The 22,964-nt window shown below is 40.0% G+C and overlaps 2 protein-coding genes across 7 annotated transcripts in view; one reads left to right on the top strand and one right to left on the bottom strand.

The window, feature by feature from the left end:
- ANKRD42 (ankyrin repeat domain 42) overlaps positions 1-22,964 on the bottom strand; it is a 96,348-nt gene that overhangs the window by 12,066 nt on the left and 61,318 nt on the right. The window contains exon 13 of the mRNA XM_062197575.1: positions 19,600-19,679. Coding sequence (XP_062053559.1) covers positions 19,600-19,679 — 80 coding nt within the window. The remainder of the gene's footprint in view (positions 1-19,599; positions 19,680-22,964) is intronic.
- CCDC90B (coiled-coil domain containing 90B) lies at positions 364-16,148 on the top strand. 6 transcript variants are annotated; one of them, XM_062196799.1, is made up of 10 exons: positions 364-544; positions 1,758-1,877; positions 3,077-3,180; positions 5,614-5,736; positions 8,314-8,415; positions 9,404-9,445; positions 9,530-9,601; positions 9,700-9,753; positions 11,730-11,844; positions 16,001-16,148. In XM_062196799.1, exons 3-10 carry the CDS (start codon positions 3,160-3,162, stop codon positions 16,060-16,062), a joined length of 591 nt encoding a protein of 196 aa, XP_062052783.1. In that variant the 5' UTR covers positions 364-544; positions 1,758-1,877; positions 3,077-3,159; the 3' UTR covers positions 16,063-16,148. The 6 variants fall into 6 exon arrangements, with proteins under 6 accessions (XP_062052783.1, XP_062052781.1, XP_062052782.1 ...); XM_062196794.1 differs by lacking the exon at positions 364-544 and adding an exon at positions 553-896; XM_062196796.1 differs by lacking the exons at positions 364-544; positions 5,614-5,736 and adding an exon at positions 553-896.

The following is a 22,964-nucleotide window of genomic DNA, read 5'->3' as shown; positions in this document are numbered from 1 at the left end:
TTCATAATATTTTGAATACATACAAGTAGGAAACTTAGTGTTTCACCGTTTAGAGCCTGGTGAGAATCAATAAGCCACTAAACGGCTAACGGTTGCGTGTGGTTTCAGGATTCATGAAGAACATTCATGTACATGAGTGCTTTTGAGCGGCACAACGACACCGCATCTTCAGAAGATAAACGGTGAAAACTTACGTCCACTGGAGGAGCCAGAGGAACCATTTCCCCAGAGGCATTAAAGCCACTAAATTCAGTTGGTCCTCCTGTGCGCCAGGGGGCGAACCAGCGAGAGTGAACAGCTCACTGAATCACAACTGCCAGGTTTCGTGGGTTCCGAGTACGCGGCCTCCCAGAATGCTCAGCGATAGAGGCCTTGAGAGCCCAGGTAGCGGTGCGGATAGACTTAACACCGCTTTCATCGGCCCACCATAGAATAGCTTGTCTCGGGCCGATTTGGAGGCTCTACGTGTACCTTTCAGGAAACGGGCACCGGAAAGGTTCTCCGATAGGATCCCACTTCCTTAGCGCGGTAACGGCGTGCACAGGTCGGGAAGGGCGGTGGGAGAAGTGGAGCAGCTCTAAATCATGCTCGTTAACACTGGGTCCATCCGTGAAGAGGCCCAGTTTCGCGGCACCGCGATTCGCGCCTGCGCGGACTGGTGGGGGAGCGGTCCTGTGACAGGCTGAGAACTACATTTCCCAGCATTCCTACTGTACCAGAACTACCTTGCCCGAAAGCCTGAGCGAAATTCAGGCCGTCTTCCGCCGCTTCCCTCTCACCGGAAAACTGCGGGGACATGAGGAGTGCCTGGGTTTGGCGACTTCTGCGCTCGAAAAGCAGCGCGGGCGATTGGTTGTCAGCCCCCCACAGCCGTTTCTCGCCGCTCTTCCTGAGAGGTGAGACAAGGCGCCGTGCCACGCTGCCCGCGGGCTCCGAGGGGAGGCGGAGGCGCCACGCCTTCTCCGCAGCCTCCCGGGATGGACCCGTGGGGCGGGGACCAGGAAGAAGCCGCCTTCCTCTTCGGAGCGCGACCCCCGGAGGGTCTGGGCCCCTCACTTGGCCGAAACCTTTTTCTGTGTCACTTGAGGCCGAGTGTCTCTGCGGGAGCGCCCTGATTGTTTTGCGGCCTGTTGAAATTTAGACTGTTACTTGCGTGGTGGCCCCAGGCCGTTTTTTGTAGACCGCATCATGCATTTCCGGTCAGGTCGGCTTTATTATTGCTGTTAATTCCCAGCACCTTGTAATCACGTAATAGCCATTCAAGAAGGAAAAGGGGCGGGAAACAGTGCTGGAATCCGCGGTGTCGGGCCAGTCGGCTTCCCTGTTAGCAGTGTGTCTTGAACAGCTTCTGGCTTTTTGAGACAGTTTGTGTTGTTTTGCCCGTTGTTTCATTTTACAATAGCGGGTCGAGACCGCAGTTGTTGGCCCTCCATAGGGTTGCTGGTTGGCTGCCTGAGTCATTGACAAGGTCCTTGGTTCATGTGTAGATGTTCAGTATACACAAAATTGAGTGTTCTTGGAGAAACCTTAAGTATTCCTCCCTACAGTTAGTATTTGTTGAATGTTTACTGTGTACAGGATAGTATCAGACTTTTCAGACAAAAGAAGGATTCAGATGCGTTAAGTTGCCTGAGGTTATAGAATTCCTAATTAGAAGGCCTGGAACTATGTTATAGATAAGGTGAATAAATGCTTTAGAAGCTAAACTGATACCTCTGTCGGTTATTAGCCATAAAACAACACTGTCTTGTCTTCAGGTTTCTTGACCACCACAAACAAGGAAGGCTATGACAGGCGGCCGGTGGACATAACTCCTTTAGAACAAAGGAAGTTAACTTTTGATACTCATGCGTTGGTCCAGGACTTGGAAACTAATGGTAAGAAACATTGGTACCTTTTGAAAGAAGAAAATTAAAAGTACTAATCTAGTAATTTACCTAGTAAAGACACTGTCATTATTATGAAGTTAAGAGTAGCTATTTAAATAGAAATACAACCCATACATAATGTACAATCATGAAAAATAATAGTGCTTGAAGAATATTTACTGATATGAGGAATGCTCAATATGTTAAAAAATAATTTTACAAAACTATGCTGAATAATTTCACTTAAATAAGAAAGGAAAAATCTAGCCGGCGCCGTGGCTTAACAGGCTAATCCTCCACCTTGCGGCACCAGCACACCAGCTTCTAGTCCCGGTTGGGGCGCTGGATTCTATCCCGGTTGCCCCTCTTCCAGGCCAGCTCTGTGCTATGGCCCGGGAGGGCAGTGGAGGATGGCCCAAGTCCTTGGGCCCTGCACCCGCATGGGAGACCAGGAGAAGCACCTGGCTCCTGGCTTCGGATCAGCGCAATGCGCCGGCCGCAGCGGCCATTGGAGGGTGAACCAACGGCAAAAAGGAAGACCTTTCTCTCTGTCTCTCTCTCCCACTATCCACTCTGCCTGTTAAAAAAAAAAGGAAAAATCTAGAAGTAAAAATATACAGGAATAATTTTTAAAAGTCAAAGAACAAGTGCACTAAAATGTGTGATAGGGCAGGGAAAGTTAATAAATATGAGAATGAGACATGTAAATTTAGCATGTGAAAAAGGAGGCATTATAAGTGAGATACATGAGAAATGACTAGTTGTGGAAAAAAATATAGATCTATTGAAAACTAAATGTAAAAGAGTTCATAGGAATCAACAAGAAATTCATCGATTTTATAGAAAAATGGACAAAGGTTATCAATAAGCAGCACACAGAAAATTAAATAACCAAAAGTACATGTAAAAATGCTTAAGCTCACTACAAACAAGGAAATGAAAACAATACAAAGTAAAATAGCAGTACAGTACTATTTTTAATGCCAATACACTCAAACCTAGTGATATCCATAGTTAATATAGATGGAAGAGATATATCAGTGAGAATTTAAATTCTTGAATGCTTTTGGGGAATAATTTAGCACTGTCTGTCAAGTGTTTAATTGTAAACATTTTTTTAAAAGTTACAACAGTTTAAATGTTCAGGAGTTATTCTGATCAAAATATCTGCTTTTAAAACAATGCAAATACTAGTTTTCTGCTTACAGGATTTGACAAAGCACAAGCAGAAACAATTGTATCAGCATTAACCACGTTATCAAATGTCAGCCTGGATACTATATATAAGGAGATGGTCACTCAAGCTCAACAGGTAATTCATTTTTCTTTGTTCTGACAATTTTATTAGACAATCTTTTTCATAACTACATTTCTGTCCACCTACCTGCCTTCCAAATTCAGTTGTATCTCTTTGTTTTTCTCTATTAAAGGGCCACACCAAAAAAGAACCTTTCATAAAGTCACTATCTAGAGACTGAAGAGTTAGAATAGTCACAAGATTTATTTTTTTTTTTAAAAAGATTTATTTGTAAGTCAGAGTTAGAGAGCTCTTCCATCTCTTGGTTTACTCCCCAAGTGGCTGCAACAGCCAGGGCTGAGCTAAACTGGAGCCAGGAGCTTCATGGCAGTCTGCGCTTTTCCCAGGCCATTAGCAGGGAGCTGGATCAGAAGTGGAGCAGCCAGAACATGAACTGGCACCCCTATTTGATGCCAGCATTATAGGCAGGGCTTTACCTACTATACCACAATGCTAGGCCCACAAGATTATGTAAACAGAGAATAGAATTTTGCCGAATCTTTGATTTTTTTTTTTTTTAAGATTTATTTATTTATTTGAAGTTCGGAGTTACAACAGAGAGAGAAGGAGAGGCAGAGAGAGAGAGAGAGAGAATCTTCCATCACTGTTCATTCCCCAATTGGCTATAACTGCCAGAGCTGAGCCAATCCGAAACCAGGAGCCAGGAGCTTCTTCTGGGTCTCCCATGTGGGTACAGGGGCCCAAGGACTTGGGCCATCTTCTACTGCTTTCCCAGGCCATAGCAGAGAGCTGGATTGGAAGTGGAGCAGCCAGGACTAGAACTGGTGCCCATATGGGATGCCAGCACTGTAGGTGGTAGTTTTACCTTCTACGCCACTGCACCGGCCCCTAAATCTTTGATTTTGTGTAATGATTATGTTTGAATTATGACCTGTGGTGGGCTATTAATAAAACAACTTTTCTTCCTAGAAAGACTGCCACAGTAGAAGAGTTAACCTGTTTTACTGCTGTCATATATATTCTGGCTGATTTTCATAGACTTAGAAAATGGAAAGGAACTTACATGGCTGGGAAAGACTTCATAAATTATCTGCCTATCATGCTTCAATTTGTGTATATAAATCCTTTTAGTCAAGATATATAAATCCTTTTAGTTAAATGTTGCAATTTATTATGGATTTAAGATGTAAGAGGCTGGATACTTTCCATATATTAATCTCTAACAACCTTGAGGATGTAGGTAGAATTCTGCTTTTGTCTTGGCTCAGAAAGGCTGAAAATTTTGCAAGAGTTTTTATTGCAGTAAAAACTTTAATTTTTCAAATTTAGGTTTCCCTCATAAATATTTCATAGCACAGAAAAATTAGGGTTTCTTACATAAAATTATAATCTCTTGCATAAAATTTCATTACTTTAAGAGTCATGGAGGATCAAAAGCTTTTAAGGATTTTTTACTGTTGCTTTTCCTTTCCATTTCTCTCTCTCTCTCTCCTTCTCTCTCTCTGTGTCTCTTGATCTCTTGTGCTTTTTTTTTTTTTTTAAAGGATTTTGTTTATTTATTTGAGAGGTAGAGTTACAGACAGTGAGAGGGAGAGACAGAGAGAAATGTCTTCCATCCGTTGGTTCACTCCCTAAATGGCCACAACAGCCGGAGCTGCGCTGATCCAAGGCCGGAAGACAGGTGCTTCTTCCGGGTCTCCCACATGGGTGCAGGAGCCCGGGGACTTGGGCCATCTTCTGCTGCTTTCCCAGGCTGTAGCAGAGAGCTGGATTGGAAGAGGGGTGGCCAGGACTAGAGCTGGCGCCCATATGGGATGCCGGCGCTGCAGGAGGATTAACCTACTGCTCCACAACGCTGGCCTCTCAATCTCTCTCTTACACTCTCCTTCTCCCTCCTTTCCTTCTTCAACCCTTCCCTCCGGTCTGGTTTCCCACAGTAAATCTTTTCCCTTACTCCAGTGTTTGGTGTGTTTTATGGCAGCCTTACATAGGTGCTGGGACTCAGATCCAGGCTCCCCCAATGACTTTGCTCTCCCTTTGGGGATCTCTGATCTGCCTTTGGGTCCTGGATTTCTGCGAGTCATAAAACACACCCTGGAACTCCATCCGTGCCACCAAATGCTTCATGATGTCCACTCACACACCAGCCTTCCAATTTCTGAGTGTACAGGAGGTGATAATGGAACGAACCAAGGCCTTCAGCAACCAAGCAGTCAACCAAATGCTGCTACAGGGATATACTTGGCTCCCCATCCAGGAGACAGTGGCTTGAGACAACGCCCCCATCACAGCAGAGAGTACCTCGTCGCCCAATGCCAGCAGAAAGTAGCTCTAAAGACGGATCATCATCCCTCTACCCCTCCTGGAATTTTGAGGCTAATATTTTTCCCATACAACTCTTGCTTTATGAAAAACAAAAGGGGAGAATGTTAGTAAAATGGTGCAGTCTTTTCTATGGCATGATCTACACCCTGGTCTCCATCCTAGGTTCTAGCTCCCACCGCCATTGCTGGAAGCCAGATGACCATACGGCCCAACCACTGGTGTCAGCTCCACCCCCATCCTAATTGGATTCACTGCTCCTACTTCCCTGCCTGCCCCCCAGCAAAGGTTTAAGAGGACTTGTTCCTGAATACGTAACTCTTTGTCTCTCCCAGTCTCTCTCTTGATGTCTCTCTCTTACACTCTCCTTCTCCCTCTTTTCCTTCTTCGACCCTTCCCTCCGGTCTGGTTTCCCCCAATAAATCCTTTTCCTTAAAAAAAAAAAAAAAAAAAAAAAAAGATTTTTATTGTGTTCTCCAATCAGATATTCAGAATTGAAACAGTCAACTCCAGTGTTTAACTTACCTTTAAATTTTATATATGTATCATTTTAGCTTAATTTGTTCAGGGTCATAGCAGACTACTAAGTCCAGCAAAGAAAAAGCCAAGCATTTAATTCCTGAAAGCCTTGAGCTATCCTGAAAAAAACTGTAGCAGGCTATAAGCTTTTTATTTTGACCTGTAAGAATGCTTTTTAAGATTAATTTATTTATTTGGAAGGTAGTAATGGAGAGAGATCGATCTTCCTTCTGCTAGTTCACTTCTCAAATGGCCACAACAGCCAGGGCTGAGCCAGTCTGAAGCCAGGAGCCAGGAGCTTCTTCAGGTCTTAATTTTTTTAAGATTTATATATTTATTTGAAAGCCAGAGTTACAGAGAAGCAGAGGCAGAGAGAGGAGAGAGAAACATTTTCCATCTGCTGGTTCACTCACCAGGTGGTCACAATGGCTAGAGCTGGGCTGATCCGAAGCCAGGACTAACATTAAAGTGAGGGCCTGGTGCTGTGGCCTATCTGCCTGCAGCACCCACAACCCACTTGGGTGCTGGTATGTGTCTTGGCTGCTCCTCTGCTGATCCAGCTCTCTGCTATGGCCTGGGAAAGCAGTGGAAGACGGCCCAAGTTCTTGGGCCCCTGCAGCTGTGCGAGATTCATTAGAGATCCTCTCAGCTTGGGCTGTTGCAGCCATTTGGGGAGTGAACCAGCAGATGGAAGACCTTTCTGTGTCTCTGCCTCTCAAGTAAATAAATGAATAAAATCTTTAAAAGATATATAAAGTGAAAATTTCCCCTCTACTTCAAAACATTAGGGTCAGACTACACTGCTTCAGCCATTAGATCCCTATCCTATTAATAATAATGATATCTAACATTGAGTGCTAATTGTGCCAAGAACTTTTTTAACCTTATACGTAAATTATCTCATTTAACCTCAAAACAGCAGTAGTTATCATTACCAATTTGCCAAAAGGAGACCAAAGATGTTAAATAACTCACCCAAAGTCTCTCAGTAAACAGCACAGTTTGGATTCAAACAGAACTCTTAACTTCTGCACTTTGTGCCATCTAAAAGTTGTTCTTGGAGGTTTATACTTTAACTTCTACACCAAGACCAAACTGTTTCTTGGTCATGTGTTGGGAATTATTACAGCTTCCCTTTTCTAAAAGTCAAGTCAGTTTTGAAATAGTCCTTCTCACCTACATTGATCAGTGGGGAATCGCAACCCCAGCAAGGTACCCTGGTCATAAATTCTGATTTAAAAGTGGGAATTAGAGTTAATGATCCTGTTCTTGTTTGAACTAACGTTTTATGTATAAACTATTAGTCATTTTTAAGGTTATACCCTCAACAGCTTTTTCTTTTGGCAAAGAGGGATAAATGATGAGTCAGAAAACTAATTTTAAAAGCTTAGTGGCAACAATTACATGAAGGAACTTCAAAAGCTCAAGGTAGATTTTCATTGTCTTGTAATTTATTTTTTTCCCAAGAACTCCTTGTTGCCCCTTCAAATTTCTTTGGAAATCATTTCAACAAAAATGTCCTTCTTTAATAAAGCAAAAGGTTTATAATTTTATCATGTACTGGCCACCTTTTCTTTTTTTTCTTTTTTTTTTTTTTTTGATAGAGTTAGAGAGAGAGAGACAGAGAAAAAGGTCTTCCTTCCATTGGTTCACCCCCCAAATGGCCACTACAGCCGGAGCTACGCTGGTCCGGAGCCAGGAGCTTCCTCCTGGTCTCCCACGCGGGTGCAGGAGCCCAAGCACTTGGGAAATCCTCCACTGCCTTCCCGGGCCACAACAGAGAACTGGACTGGAAGAGGAGCAACAGGGACTAGAACCCAGCACCCATATGGGATGCCAGCACCGCAGACAGAGGATTAACCAAGTAACCCACGGTGCCGGCCCCACCTTTTCTTTCATATATTCTTTCCAGTGCCAAATATGGGAGAGATACACAGGAATTTTAAACAAAATTAAAATCCAGATTCTTATCCAATTCCTTGGTGAATCTTCCAATTGTAGAAAATCCCTTAAAATCATAGTAACAAAAAATAAAACCCTTTCCATAAAGGTATTTAGAAAAAATTATTTGTTCAGGGACTAGACTTTTTTAGAAATTCTTTTCATTAAAAGCCCTATACATTTATATCTCTTCACTGGGAAGTGAGTTTTTTTCCTTGAATCTTGTTTTCATTTTGATATTTGAAATATATAGGTTATATATAATACACATTATATAAATTTCAAGCAAGCAACATCATACCCTGTAGCATGTTAACAAACTGTTTTCAATTTCATGTAAACAATTCCATAAATGAAAGGATGGCAGTCCATAAATCACTAGGTTATTTTTACTTTGTCTTCTAGGAAATAACAGTACAACAGTTAATGGCTCATTTGGATTCTATCAGGAAAGATATGGTCATCCTAGAAAAAAGTGAATTTGCAAATTTAAGAGCAGAGAATGAGGTAATACAAGTCCTCTTCTTTTTTTTTTTTTTTTTTTTTTTGACAGGCAGAGTGGACAGTGAGAGAGACAGAGAGAAAGGTCTTCCTTTACTGTTGGTTCACCCTCCAATGGCCGCTGCGGCCGGCGCTCTATGCTGATCCAAAGGCAGGAGCCAGGTGCTTCTCCTGGTCTCCCATGCGGGTGCAGGGCCCAAGGACTTGGGCCATCCTCCACTGCACTCCCAGGCCACAGCAGAGAGCTGGCCTGGAAGAGGGGCAACCAGGACAGAATCCAGCGCCCCGACCAGGACTAGAACCCGGTGTGCTGGCGCTGCAAGGCAGAGGATTAGCCTATTGAGCCGCGGCGCCGGCCACAAGTCCTAATTTATTACCAAAAAACCACAATCTCACAAGTGTCCTACTTGTTTAATAAGGCCAAATAACAATTTTACATGGTTATTAAGCAATTAAGTTTTTAGATTAAAAAATATACTGTTTAACCATATCTAGTATTTTTATATGTAAATGATAATTTGTATACTGAAGAATAAGAGTTATATTTTGTACATAGAAAAATTACATAAAAGGAAAAATCTGAGCTGTGTTATGGAATCAAATTTCTAGTATATTTTATCTTAATGTTCTCAGGGGTAAAAGAAATGTATCATGTTCCATTTTATTTGATACTGCACTAATTGCCTTTGTCACTTAAGAGAAATATCTTTTTTATAATTAGATGAAAAATTTAAGTTATATAATTTGCTAGCTGAAATTTTTTTTAATTTAGAAAATCATATTTCAGAAGCAGAATTGAATACTGAAGAAATGTTCTAAGTTTTATTCAAAGAAATTTTCTGAATATGGTCTGTTTAATTTTTTTCTTTATCAAATTCTGTATTAGATGTCCCAATTCAAATTTGCTAATCCAGAGTTGTAGATTTTTAATACAGATCATAATATGTGCTCTTATTTTAATGCTAATTGTATATGGTTTCTGTCTTATGGTTAGAAAATGCAAATTGAATTGGACGAGGTTAAGCAACAACTAATGGTAAGTGAAATTTGTATTTTCCACTTTGAAAAACAAAACTCATTACAAGATCATCTGTTGAAATATTTTCATTTTTTTTTAAAGCATGAAACTAGTCGAATCAGAGCAGATAATAAATTGGACATCAACCTTGAAAGGAGCAGAGTAACAGATATGGTAATATGTTTTTAAATATACTTTCCTTGTTATTCCTCCCTGTTAGTGTTTTTTAGTCTTTTCTTTTTGTTAATGTCCTGTTGCTTTATATCCTTCAGTTTACAGATCAAGAAAAGCAACTTATGGAAGCAACCACAGAATTTACCAGAAAGGTAAGGTAGTATGTAGAAATTTCTCTTTTGTATATTTTTTTGTGTCTTGTATAACTTCTTCTGCTGTATGAGTTTAAAGACTTTGGCCGTCTTCCACTGCCTTTCCAGGCCATAGCAGAGAGCTGGATCAGAAGTGGAGCAGCTGGGACTTGAACCGGTGCCCATATGGGATGCCAGCACTGCAGTCCAGGGCCTCAACCCACTGCGCCACAGCGCCAGCCCCTGTATCGGTTTAGACTTTAAAAAGCCAGCACTGTAGAATTCATGATTGCTTCATAGCTGTTATAGTTAGCACTTTTGGGAAAGCTGCCATCAAACAGGGTTGTGCATGAGCTGTGACAGAGTAAGAAAGAATAAAGCTTTCTGCAAATAGTGCCTTCTTAAACTATTTTTATATAGAAAATATCTTTTTAATTTAAGATTTATTTACTTATTTAAAAGGCAGAGTTAAAGAGAGGCAGAGAGAGAGGTCTTCCACCCACTGGCTCACTTCCCAAGTGGCCACAATGGCTGGAGCTGGGCCGATCCAAAGCCAGTAGCCTGGAGTTTTTCCAGGTCTCCCATGCAGGTGCGGGGGCCCAAACTTGGGCCATCTTCCACCGCTTTCCCAGGCCACAGTAGAGAGCTGGATTGGAAGTAGAGCAGCCAGGACTTGAACCAGCACCCATAAGGAATGCCGGCACTGCAGGCAGCAGCTATACCTGCTATGCCTCAGCGCCGGCCCCAAAAGTTTTTTTTTAAAATTGTAGTAAATATTTATTATAATAGCACCAGATACCATTTTACATTTTTAATTAGATCTTCAGTACTGTTCCTATTTTACCAATTTGGAAAATGAGACAGAGAGGTTAAGGTCACACAACCTGTTAAGTGGTAAAACTGGGATAAGAACATGGATTCTTTACCCTATACTCAGGAACTACTACCGCTTTCTCTATAATCCTAGTAATCATTACTTAATCTCTGTTGCTTGAGTATGTCATCATTCTGACTCAGCCTAGTCATTAGACTTCATTCTTGCTCATTATGGAAAGGAAGGTCCCATTTGTCCTTTCAAGGACCCTGTTTTCTTATACTTCTTGGTCAAATAAAGGAGATAAACAATGAAACTGGCAAATTCACTCACAACTAATTTTTTTTTTTAATTTTTTTTTTTTAATTTTTTTTTTTTTTTTGAAAGGCAGAGTGGACAGTGAGAGAGAGAGAAAGGTCTTCCTTTACCGTTGGTTCACCCTCCAATGGCCGCTGCGGCCGGCGCATCTTGCTGATCCGAAGCCAGGAGCCAGGTGCTTCTCCTGGTCTCCCATGCGGGTGCAGGGCCCAAGGACTTGGGCCATCCTCCACTGCACTTCCGGGCCACAGCAGAGAGCTGGCCTGGAAGAGGGGCAACCGGGACAGAATCCGGTGCCCCGACCGGGACTAGAACCCGGTGTGCCGGCGCCACAAGGCAGAGGATTAGCCTATTGAGCCACAGCACCAGCCTAATTTCTGAGTGCTAGATACCATCTTATTTCTCCTCCCCACTCCTTATGCCATATACACGTGGTATTCAGTGTTGCCCCTCAGGTATTTCTAGCAGTTACTTTGGTGTCAGCTCATGTTGTAAACCTCAGTTTCTTTTACAGAATACATGTAATATTTTAAGCATTAAAATCTTAAGGACTTGACACACATAAAGGGATAGCTATGGAGCTGAATTTTTTGCTACTCTAGATCATCATATATTTGGGTCTCAAATTATCTTTTGAGATTTTTTAGTAGGCTATGCTTAGTATCTGAGAATACTAAGAAATAATCTGCAAATTAGAAAATTGAAGAATGTAATTTGTCACTTTGTAGTGCTCATTTATTTTATTTTAATATCACTGATTTTACTGTTTGCCAGATTTAGACTTTTGTAATGCAGTTATGAGCCACGATATTTTTATCCATAACACAGGGACAAAATTTAGTTTGTTTATTTTTATTTACTACAGGATACTCAAACCAAAAGTGTTATTTCGGAGATCAGCAATAAAATTGACACTGAAATTGCTTCCTTAAAAACACTGATGGAATCTAACAAACTTGAGACAATCCGTTACCTTGCAGGTAAGACTGCTTTTCAGAGAAACAATTTACAGTCATTTAATTTTCAGAATTGTTTGTTCCTGCTTCCTCAGGTAACCATGCCAGCCCAGAAAAAAAAAGTAGGAGCCATAACATATTCCTTTATTGCTTGGTCTCCTGTAGTGCTTATAGGAAGAGGTTCCAGTCTCAGAATATTAGAAACAAGCAACTGTGTAACTCACTAAAGGAAAAAAGTGTATGAACATCAAAGAACCATAAAAACAAAATGATTATTCCACCATGAAAATTTTCTTATTGCTTATGCTCTTCTATAGGATTTGAGTTATATCACTAAAACAGAGGCAACAAAACCATAATATGGCAGGGGAGGGTGTGGGTAACCTCTTACCTTGAACCAACTCATTGAGCACAGCTGCTGCCCAAATATTAATTTGTCACATATGGGACTCTACAGGGGCCATCTTATCTGACAATTATAGGTCCTCAGGAAGAATATCATAATCGCCGGCGCCACCATAGCTCAATAGGCTAATCCTCTGCCCGTGGCACTGGCACACCGGGTTCTAGTCCTGTTCAGGGCGCCGGATTCTGTCCCAGTTGCCCCTCTTCCAGGCCAGCTCTCTGCTATGGCCCGGGAATGCAGTGGAGGATGGCCCAAGTGCTTGGGCCTTGCACCCGCATGGGAGACCAGGAGAAGCACCTGGCTCCTGGCTTCAGATCAGCGCGGTGCAACCGGCCGTAGCGCACCAGCCGCGGCGGCCATTGGGGGGGTGAACCAACGGACAAGGAAGACCTTTCTCTCTGTCTCTCTCTCTCACTGTCCACTCTGCCTGTCCAAAAAATAAAAAGAATATCATAATCAAGTAGTAATTATAAACTTCATATAATTCAGAAGCAGTGAAAGTTCCAAATCTTCTCTTGTGTTTGTATGTTTCTAGGCTAATTATTTTGTATGTTAAATTCCTCAAAAAAAATCATTACAGTAGACTCTGCAACTTTGTTGAATTTAGCCAAATATCTTAAATATCTTCCCCCATTAATATAACTTGTTTTATTAGAAAGTGTAGTATTCCACTGGATGAAAATACATTATCCAGCCCTTTTTTAACAGAAATTCCCAGTTGTTCATTATTAGGAAAATACTGCATTGAACACCCATATACATGTGTGTACCTTAAAATGTGAATGGAAAATAAAATTAAAAGAAGTTTAAGGGGCAGTCATGTAGCCTAGTAGTTAACATGAATCCTACATCAAAGTACCTTGGTTTAATACCCACCTCTAGTTCCCAATTCCATCTTCCAGCAATATAGACCCTGGAAAGCAGCAACTGAAGTAGTTGAATCCCTACTGATATAAGAGACCTGGTTTGAGTTCCCAGCTGCTGGCTTTGACCCGGCCTATTCCTGGCTATTACACATTTTGGGAGTGACCCTGTAGAACTTAATGTGCTCTTTCTTTCTACACTTTAAAAAGTTTTTAAAACTGTTGCTAAATTCTCTGAAATTGGAGACATCAGCTCAGTAGTAGTGGAAATCTTCCATTTCCCTTGGAGAAAAAGTCATTATCAAATTATAAATTTTAAAAATTATTTGAGACTCAGGGTTTGAGAAGGGAGAGGGAGACAGAGACAGTATTTATAGAGAAAGCTCCCATCTGCTGGTTCACTCTAAATACTCAGAGTGACCTGGCTGAGCCAGGACCCAAGCCAGGAACTGGGAATGCAGTCAGCATCTCCCATGGAGGTGAGAGCCCAGTTAAATGAGCCATCATCACTGCCTCCCAGAGACTGCATCAGCAGGAAGATGGAATCAGGAGCCAGAGCTAGGGATCAAACCCTGGTACTCCTACATGGGACATGGGTATCTTAATCACCAAGTTAAACATCTCCCTCAAATTATAAATCTTAATCAGTTTGGTTATTTGCTTTCCTGATATGTTTTATTACTCAGTCCTCTTTCAGTTCTAAGTATCATGTATCCAACTTTAACTAGCTTAGGCATAAAAAGGACTATATTGGCTTACCACTGAACTCTGGATGGATTTAGGTTTAGTCTACCCATGACAGTTATAACTCAGACTTACTCTGTATATTCTGTCTGCCTTATTTTCTCATACCAAATCCTCCATGCTTTAGAAACACTGTCACTAAGCTAATATTTCAGCTTCATCAATACTTACCCATCAAATACTACCCTCTTTAATTAGTTCCAATTCAGAAAAGCCCAGGAAAGGATTCTGAATGGCTCATCATGGGTCAGCCACTACGCTTTGATGCAGAACTATAAGAAAACAGCCGTTTCCATTTAGTATGTAGTATTGTGGCAGCTTCTGTTCTGGGCAGATAAGTAGTAATAAAAGTTAGTGTTTATGGTGAGAAGAGGTTGGCATTGTGGTATAATGAGTAAAGCCACTGCCTGCAGCACCGGCATCCCATATGGACACTGGTTCATGTCCTGGCTCCTCCACTTCCTACCCAGCCCCCTGCTAATGGCCTGGGGAAAGCAGCAGCAGATGGCCCAACAGTTAACAGTTTGGGATGACGCCATAGTTAGCATGGCCAAGAAATAAAAGCTGAAATAACAGCAACAGTAAATGAGAAATTTTGATGCAAAAACAGTTGTGTATTTTAACAAAGGAACAAAAAAAATCACTCCTCAAATAAGTATTCATTTGATAATATAAGACTTAATAAATTTTTTAGCTCTTAAATTAGCAAAGATTATTGCCACTTACATAGCACTATGCAGCTTGCTTTTTTTTTTTTTTTTTTTTTTTTTTTGACAGAGTGGACAGTGAGAGAGAAAGGTCTTCCTTTTCCGTTGGTTCACCCCCCAATGGCCGCTGTGGCCAGCGCACCACGCTGATCCGAAGGCAGGAGCCAATGCTTATCCTGGTCTCCCATGGGGTACAGGGCCCAAGGACTTGGGCCATCCTCCACTGTACTCCCGGGCCACAGCAGAGAGCTGGCCTGGAAGAGAGGCAACCAGGACAGAATCCAGCGTCCCAACCGGGACTAGAACCCGGTGTGCTGGCACCACAGGTGGAGGATTAGCCTATTGAGCCGCGGCACCGGCCAACTATGCAGCTTTGAAAAAATGACAGATTAGGTTGAATATCTTAGGTGTCCTGTATAAAGATAACAAAATGGCTTTTTAAAAAAAAAGGCAGCTTTAGAGTCAGATAAAACCAGTCATGAATCCTGGCTCCACTTAGCAAAAACTTTGGGTTTGTTGTTTCATCTGTACAATGGATGTAATACCATTTATCTCCTAGGTCTTTAATTATGGTTATTAAGGTATATGTAGTATGTGTATGTATTGCCCAGAACACTGTTTGACACATGGTAAATAGCAGGACCAAATGGAATAATGTTGCCTGCTGGCAGTAAGCTAAAACATCTTAGTGTTAGTCTTTCTTCTCAATGTCCACCTTCCCTGTATGTTTTTAAAACTAATCCAATTTAAGGAAATATTATGCATTCGGTCATAAGTTTGCCTCATATCTCATATTCTCCATTTTAAAAATTCTTCTGTGCCTAATTAAATAAATTGGAAACTAGGCTGTTCCTAAAAGCCTCATTCAGAATGTAGCTGGAAGAACAAAGATTTTCTATCCAACATGATATAAAAAGCAAGTGATAAATTTACTTTTTTAAAAACCTAATACTTTTCTGGCCATTTTGTCTGTCATTGAAATTTTTAAAAAGGATTTTCATTAACATTTCATTTTTTGAGACATTATTTTTAAAATGTACTGAAAAGGCAATTCAGATTTTCATCTAAGTTATGAATAGTCTACTAGCTTAACTACATGATTTATAATATAGGTAAAATAGCTTTCATTTATTATAAGATCTGAAATTAGGGTTTATAATTAGTCATTAAAAATACAAATGAATTTAAATACTATTTATAGAATGACATATAGTCTACATTTTTGAATTATCATTCTCTATTGAAATACAGGAAGCTTTTTAAGAATTTGCATTAATCTTGCCCTTAAGGATATCTTTTATCCTTAATTTTCTAGGGAATGAAAAACATATGGTACAAAATTAGTTGGATTTATTTTTTTACTTTTCATTTAAATTGAAGGTAGCACTCCTGTGTCTCTACAAAATAGTCTCAAATACATAACTTGTAACAGTTTTTTTTTTTTTTTCTCCCCCTCCCAGCATCAGTGTTTACTTGCCTGGCAATATCATTGGGATTTTATAGAATCTGGAAGTACTACTAACGCTCCTCTGCCGCTGCCATCAACTTCTTTGAACACTAAGCCAGAATAGATTTTCTTTGAACATTATCACTTGTACCAGAAACTTACCACAAGATTATTCAAAGTGTATGTTGACTAAAGAGAAATATTTTAGAATGGGAAGAGGTATTTTGTTGGTATTTCATGTGTGTATTTTATTATGTTGAAAAGCTGTCATTCCCACCTGATTTATTTGAAATAGAAGGGCATTTTGTCCTTATTCTTTTAATAGTTCATAGGAACTAGACCAATTTTCTTATGTTTGAACTGTTGTAAATCATGTAAGATTTCATTGTTGGAAAACTACTACCTGACCTTCCCTTATTCCCCACCCTTATTGGATTTAACTTTCCTGATAACTTCTGCAATTATATTTTTATAGACTATAAAATATTATTAAACAGTTGTTTGGAAAGTATCTAGCTATAGTTTTTTTTGTAATGAACTAAAACAAATTTTAAAATGTGTGTTAGTACAAGTGAATAACAGTGTGTGAAATTTGTAGAGTTCGTCTAATTATTACATGTATTTAATATTTTTTCATACAAAACCAGTTTATCCCATTTAAACCAGTATAAGTTAACCAAGCTCAAATTCATTACAGAAAGCACAGCTTTTCTTAATGATTAATTTAAATTCAGCAAATATATATAGAAACTCATAAGGGAATTTCATTTTTGTTTTTTATTGGATGTATTTACTTATATATAATACCTATAATCATTTACTTCTTAGTTCTTCAGTGTCAAACTTTAGGTATGTAACATGCTTTGTAGGAAAGGCTATGGTCACCCTCTGAAACTACTAATTGTCAATTTGAAAAATAAGAGTTACCGTGATATGACAACAAATATGCTTAATATATATTCTCTATTTTTTGGTTACCACCAAGGATAGGGGTTGGTGTCCTCATTTTACAGCTAAAACAACAAGCTTAGAGAAGATACAAGGTAAAGGTTACTGAACACAGACCTAAATCTCCAAATCTCACATTCTTACTATGCTAGTATTCTCCAACTTGAGTTCTAAACTCCAACTTGAGTTCTAAATAGATGGATAATCTACTGAGTTATAAGAACAAAATAACTTTTATCTCTTAATATCTTTCCATTCTGTTTCATTAACATGACAATAATACATAAATGTGACTTATAAATAAGTATAATTTAGGAATTGTATAACAATTTTAATTTAGCTGCCATAATAAGACCCAGAATAGTGGCTTATAAATGGGTTTATTTTTTAGTTCAGTATAAGCATTCTAAGGGTTAGAATGTTAGCTCCATGGGCTGGGGCCCTGGCTTATCTTACTGCTTTACCATCCCTAGTGTTGTCCTCATTCACAAGTTACAATGGCTTATCACAACCACATTCCAGAATAAAGTGGCAAGAGGAAGCAAGCCCTTTTCCTTTGGGGTATGACCCTCAGGTTTTACAGGCTGTTTTTGCTCATATCCTAATGGCTGCAACAGTGGTATCCTGGCTGTGAAGGAAGTTGGTCCCTATCCTAAATGCCACAAGCCCAGGAAAATCCTGTTAGCTTAAAGAGAATAGACAAGGACAACGGGAACAAACCTTGCCACAGGATGTGTATTTTTGTTACAGCACTGTTCTACCTCACTTGTACAGGGAGAGACTACAGACATGGACTTGAAAATAACTGAAGCAAAGGTAATAAACTATTCTCAGAGTTTGGATTAATTTTAAGGGCACCAGGTTAGAGGAGGAAAAGCTGTGTATAGTCCCAGAAGGTGAGTTCCCATGGGTTTGGGATTCCAGAAGTGGTTATGATGCCAAGCCTAGAATCCCAAATATATGTTTTGTGATACCAGACAGAACAACCAACCTCCATATATAAAATACACCTACTTCATATGGCTGTTGTGAGGATTAAGAGATAAGAGACTTGTTTGGCACAGATCTCACATAAAGTGCCATTAAATGCTGACAACTGTTACTGTAGATTGAAGGTCTTCTGAAAACCACAGAGAAACTAATGAGTGAAAATAAAGAGTCATTTAAAAATGTTTTTAACACTTATTACAAACCCTTGACCAGTCAAACTGGTCTCAGCGATCCAACTAGTCCTGATGATACTGAGCCAAATGGCCTTTAGCATCCATGTAAGATCCAGAAGATGTGCACTCTGATGTGAAGGCTGCTGCCAGTGAAGCCCAAATCTAGCAATCAGATCTTTAGTGGGAGGCAGGATCTAAATAACTGCTCCAGGATAGTCACAGATCTTTGCTAGTTGACAGAAAAAAGAGGAAGAGAGGGAAGGAAAAATGAAGGCACTGAAGTCAGAACTGAACTGTAATGCTGTATTTTTTGATCACTGAAATACATCTTGAAGGGTCAAAAAGTGAAGAAAAATAAACCCATGTGTTTTATTCTGACCACTCTGTTGCTTCTCTACATTTCTTTTTTTTTTTTTTTTTTTTTTTTTAAGAAAGCCTGCAAGATAGAACAAAGGTTGAATTCTGAAGCAGATTACATGAGTTTTCTTGGCAAGCAGACTTTATGTTTTTCTCTTTTTACAAGAGATTTTATTTTATGTGAAACTTTCCCGAGTGAGATATTTGGTGGTTACTGTTCTTTTCTAAAACTTACTGATCTTATTTTGCATTATCTCCTAAGTCTGGATGTTCTTTTTTTAAAAAGTCATTTGAAAAATTAAACTTTAAAAATAATTAATGAATTTTAGTTTAGATTTAATTACTGAACCCAGGTATTCCAGGGTGGGATGCAGGCATCTTAACCTCTAGGCTAACACCCACTCCTAAACAAAGTGAAAAAACCATATCCATACTAGTAGTAAATGGAACTCTCTAGAAAGTGAAAGAAGTATTATTCTATTATGGAGCCATAACAGAATTTTTTATTTATTTATTTATTTATTTTTGGACAGGCAGAGTGGACAGAGAGAGACAGAGAGAAAGGTCTTCCTTTTCCGTTGGTTCACCCTCCAATGGCTGCTGTGGCTGGCGCACTGCACTGATCCGAAGCCAGGAGCTTTTCCTGGTCTCTCATGCAGGTGCAGGGCCCAAGCACTTGGGCCATCCTCCACTGCCTTCCTGGGCCACAGCAGAGAGCTAGACTGGAAGAGAAGCAACCAGGACAGAATCCGGCGCCCCAACCGGGACTAGAACCCAGGGTGCCAGCACCGCAGGTGGAGGATTAGCCTGTTGAGCCACGGAGCCGGCCCATAACAGAATTTATAATGTCTAGATTTCTTTGGATCCTTACATTGTACCACTTTATATTTTAAAGGCTATGTGAAGCTTTAAATTACTTATAAATTTCTTGACAGCCTTATATAAATACTTTGGGAGAGGGTATACAACCTAGTCTGTAATTTTTAAAATTCTTCTGACACTATAGAATATGTTCTGCCTTCAAAATTGGAATACTGCATATCTGAATGAGTTAGAAGAGTTTATATAATTTACCTTTATGTCAGTTTTTTTTAAATAAAAGAAAAAAATCAAGTTTATTTAAAGTGATTTCACTAATCAGTACCTTCTCACAAACATTCCCCCAGAAGACACCTTTTTTTTCACTCGCCTTTTCTCTTTGCTTGACTCACAGGAGTCATCTTCCTGAAAAACAAAAGAAAATAGATTCAAAAATTTTATCAACATTTTCATCTTTCTGCATTGTCTCTGCACAAAAGAAAAAAAAATAACCATGCCAGTATTTTCAGTTCTCATTTCACGTGGATGAATTCTCAAAATCCCGGCTCTGATTTTACATAGGTGAGTTCTCAAATCTGAAGTACCTATGCTTCATATTATTCTGAATCACAAACCTGGGACAGCACCTTGAGAAATCATGCATTTCTATTTGTACCTAACATATCTCTACAACCCTATTTGTAGCTAATATTATCCCTAAAACACCTTGTTAACTCTGCTTCTATCTTAGGATAACATTTTGCAATGCATCACTAACTGAAATGCTAAAAATGTTAGGATCATCTTCTGGATTCTCTGCAAGCCCCACAGTGCTAGGAATCACATTTCTTGGCCTCTCTATCCCCTCTTTTGTTTCACACATCCCTTTGTTGCTCTTGTATCATTTTCCACTTTGCACCTGGGCCAGCAGCAGCACCACCACCACCACACAGACACAAAGTTTCTGAATATTTCTCATCCTTGGTTTTCTCATGTCCCAGGAAATCAATAAATGCTATGTATGAGAAGGAGCAACGCAGGGGGACTGAAACACAGTAGATATTTACTAGATGTTAATCATCTTTGAATAATTCTTTCAAAAATGCTATGGAAGCAGATGTTTGGCCTAACGGTTAAGCTGTCAGCACATCAGAGTGCCTTGGTTCAACTCCCAGTTCAGTTAGCTTAACCATGCAGTGGTCTGTACACCATTACCCATTCCCACCTAGAAAAACAGAACCACGCATCTGTCCCCTTCCTTCCCTCAGCTGCAAATCAAAAAGTTTTTAAGAAAAAGTTTGGAAAATAAATTTCCTTGAAAGTACAGTAAGAAAGCAAAGGAGCGGGGGAGTAGTAGTCTTAATGGCAGTAACAAGTGGTATTAAATCATGGGGCTAGATACGTTGAAATTATAGCTGTATATCTAATAAGCTGCATGTAACTTTTATATATAACTGTATCTGATAGACTTGGCTTCTTCATTTGTAAAATGAAGATGGCATCTGCTGAAAATGTTGACATTAAGCCCAGCTTACACAAAGTATTCAATACCTGTTGAAGATAACCATATTATTGAGGTGAGTTAAATGATCTCATGAAACACTTTTGGTACTGTGAGTAAACATAGCAGCCAAGTAAGCTCTAACACAAAGGATGAGATGCCCTCAAAGCAGTATAAAGTGTCTGTGGAAAGACAGATCATATATGTCAGAGTGATTAGGAATCATCCAAGATTTCAAGAGGCTGAGTTTATAGCTTTCGAGATATATGGACAAAATGAACAGGTTTGGTGGTAGGAAAATGTGGATTAAGTTAAGAAAAGATAGGCTACATGAAAGAGAATATAGTTAAAAATAAGGCTGGTGAAGTAGGTTAAGACTGAATGTCAATCAGAATGGAGATTTGGGGACAAATAGAAATTATCAGCTAGGCCCATAGCTAAGTATCTTAGGTATGGCCACACATCTGGAAATAGCAGATTTATTTGTTTGTTATTCATGCAGTTTGAGAAGCCAAGGGACAGGCCCACTCCAGGCAGGAGAAGAATGGGAATGCAGACTATTCAGAGAGGAGGCATCTCAGGGCCGGCACTGGGTGTAATGGGTTAAGCCACTGCCTGCAAGGCTGGCGTCCCACATGGGCACCAGTTTGAGACCTGTGTGCTCCACTCCCAATCCAGCTCCCTGCTAATGCTCCTGGGAAATCAGCAGGAGATGACTCAAGTGCTTGGGCCCCTGCATCCACGTGGGACACCTGGAAGAAGCATTGAACTCCTGGCTTTGGCCTGGCACAGCCCTGGCCATTGCAGCCACTTGGGGAGTGAAACTGGGTGGAAGCTTCCTCTCTCTGTCTCTCTCTCTCTCCCCCTCTATTTTCAGAACAAGAAGTAACAAAAATCAAGCTGACTACAGTGAGTCAAATGGATTTGCATAGGGAAGGACCTGATACAGAAATTCTTTCACATTAGGTAAAACAGAAAGATATAAAAACCTAAACCAAGGCAGTAGTGAAAGTAAAGAGTGTGCTCCTGTCTATGGGATAGGCCCACTGTTTGTGAACATTAAAGAAGAAAACAAAGCTAGGCATGACTAAGAATCTAAGACTGAGTAGCTGAGAAAATGATGATGCTATTTATTTCAGTACAGGAAGCTGGGGGAAAGGGGGCTCTCATCTTGATGTTGATTGATTTGTACACCTTTTAATTAGGTGCCAGCAGAAATTCCATGTGGAAATGTCCAGCTAGCAGTGAGAAATACAGGTGGGGAACCTAAAGTATGGATTTGAAAGTCATTGACACAAAGTATCAGAAATATGATCTGGAGGCAGAGGTTGAGTTTGTTCCTGCTTCATATGAGCTGTGTGCTCTTAACAAGACACACAGCTTCCCTGAGTCTCAACTTCCTCATATATTTCATAGGGATCCAACAAAAAATACCAGTTCTGCCTCCTCATAGTGTAAATACAGACTAAGATGGAATATCTGAGAAGGCACCATAAGAAGAAAAACATGAGGTTGGGATTATTGTCCTCCATTTTAAAGATGACAGAATGAAGACTCAGAAGCTTCTGTAAAAGAGAAAACACATCATGCTAGGATTGCAGCTGACATGAGAGGGTGATGGCATCTATAGAGACAAAAGTGGGCATAACCTAAAACAAGGCTCCAAACAACAGTGGGCTGAGTACAAGGACCTTGAGTCTCCCAAAAGCCTACATATTGTTGACAGAGAGTGAGATTTTAGGGGAACTAGATGTTAAATATGAAATCAGACTTAGCCTTGAGAATAGATGATTCTGAGCAAGAAAAGAAGATTTCTAAATAAATTTAAAAATTCTTAAAAAGTCCAAGTAGACAACTGTTGTGGAGTGGCTCAAAACAACGTACGCAGCTTGCAGTTTGAGGGACTCCAAAAGGTGGTCCTGTCCAAGAAGCTGGAGAACAACTTATGTTCCTTCTTTGAAGAGACTGGAGTCAGAGTTGCTGCCACAAGGTGAAGAGGTAAGGGGTTTGAGTTTAAGCAGTGAGTTATGCATGGTGCTATGTCATTTAGCCCTCTAGACAATACTATGGCTATCACTTGGAAAGTCAAGCATTGGTAAGATACCAAAACTCATAAACTGAGGAAGTGTTTGTATTTATATATATTAATAGACCTACACATGTGTTTAGAATCTTGCTTAATATGAGATGTACCATACGATTAAGAGTAG

The sequence above is a fragment of the Lepus europaeus genome, chromosome 7 (genome assembly GCF_033115175.1).
Source record: "Lepus europaeus isolate LE1 chromosome 7, mLepTim1.pri, whole genome shotgun sequence".
Classification (NCBI taxonomy): domain Eukaryota; kingdom Metazoa; phylum Chordata; class Mammalia; order Lagomorpha; family Leporidae; genus Lepus; species Lepus europaeus.
This window is presented reverse-complemented; position numbering and strand designations above follow the sequence as displayed.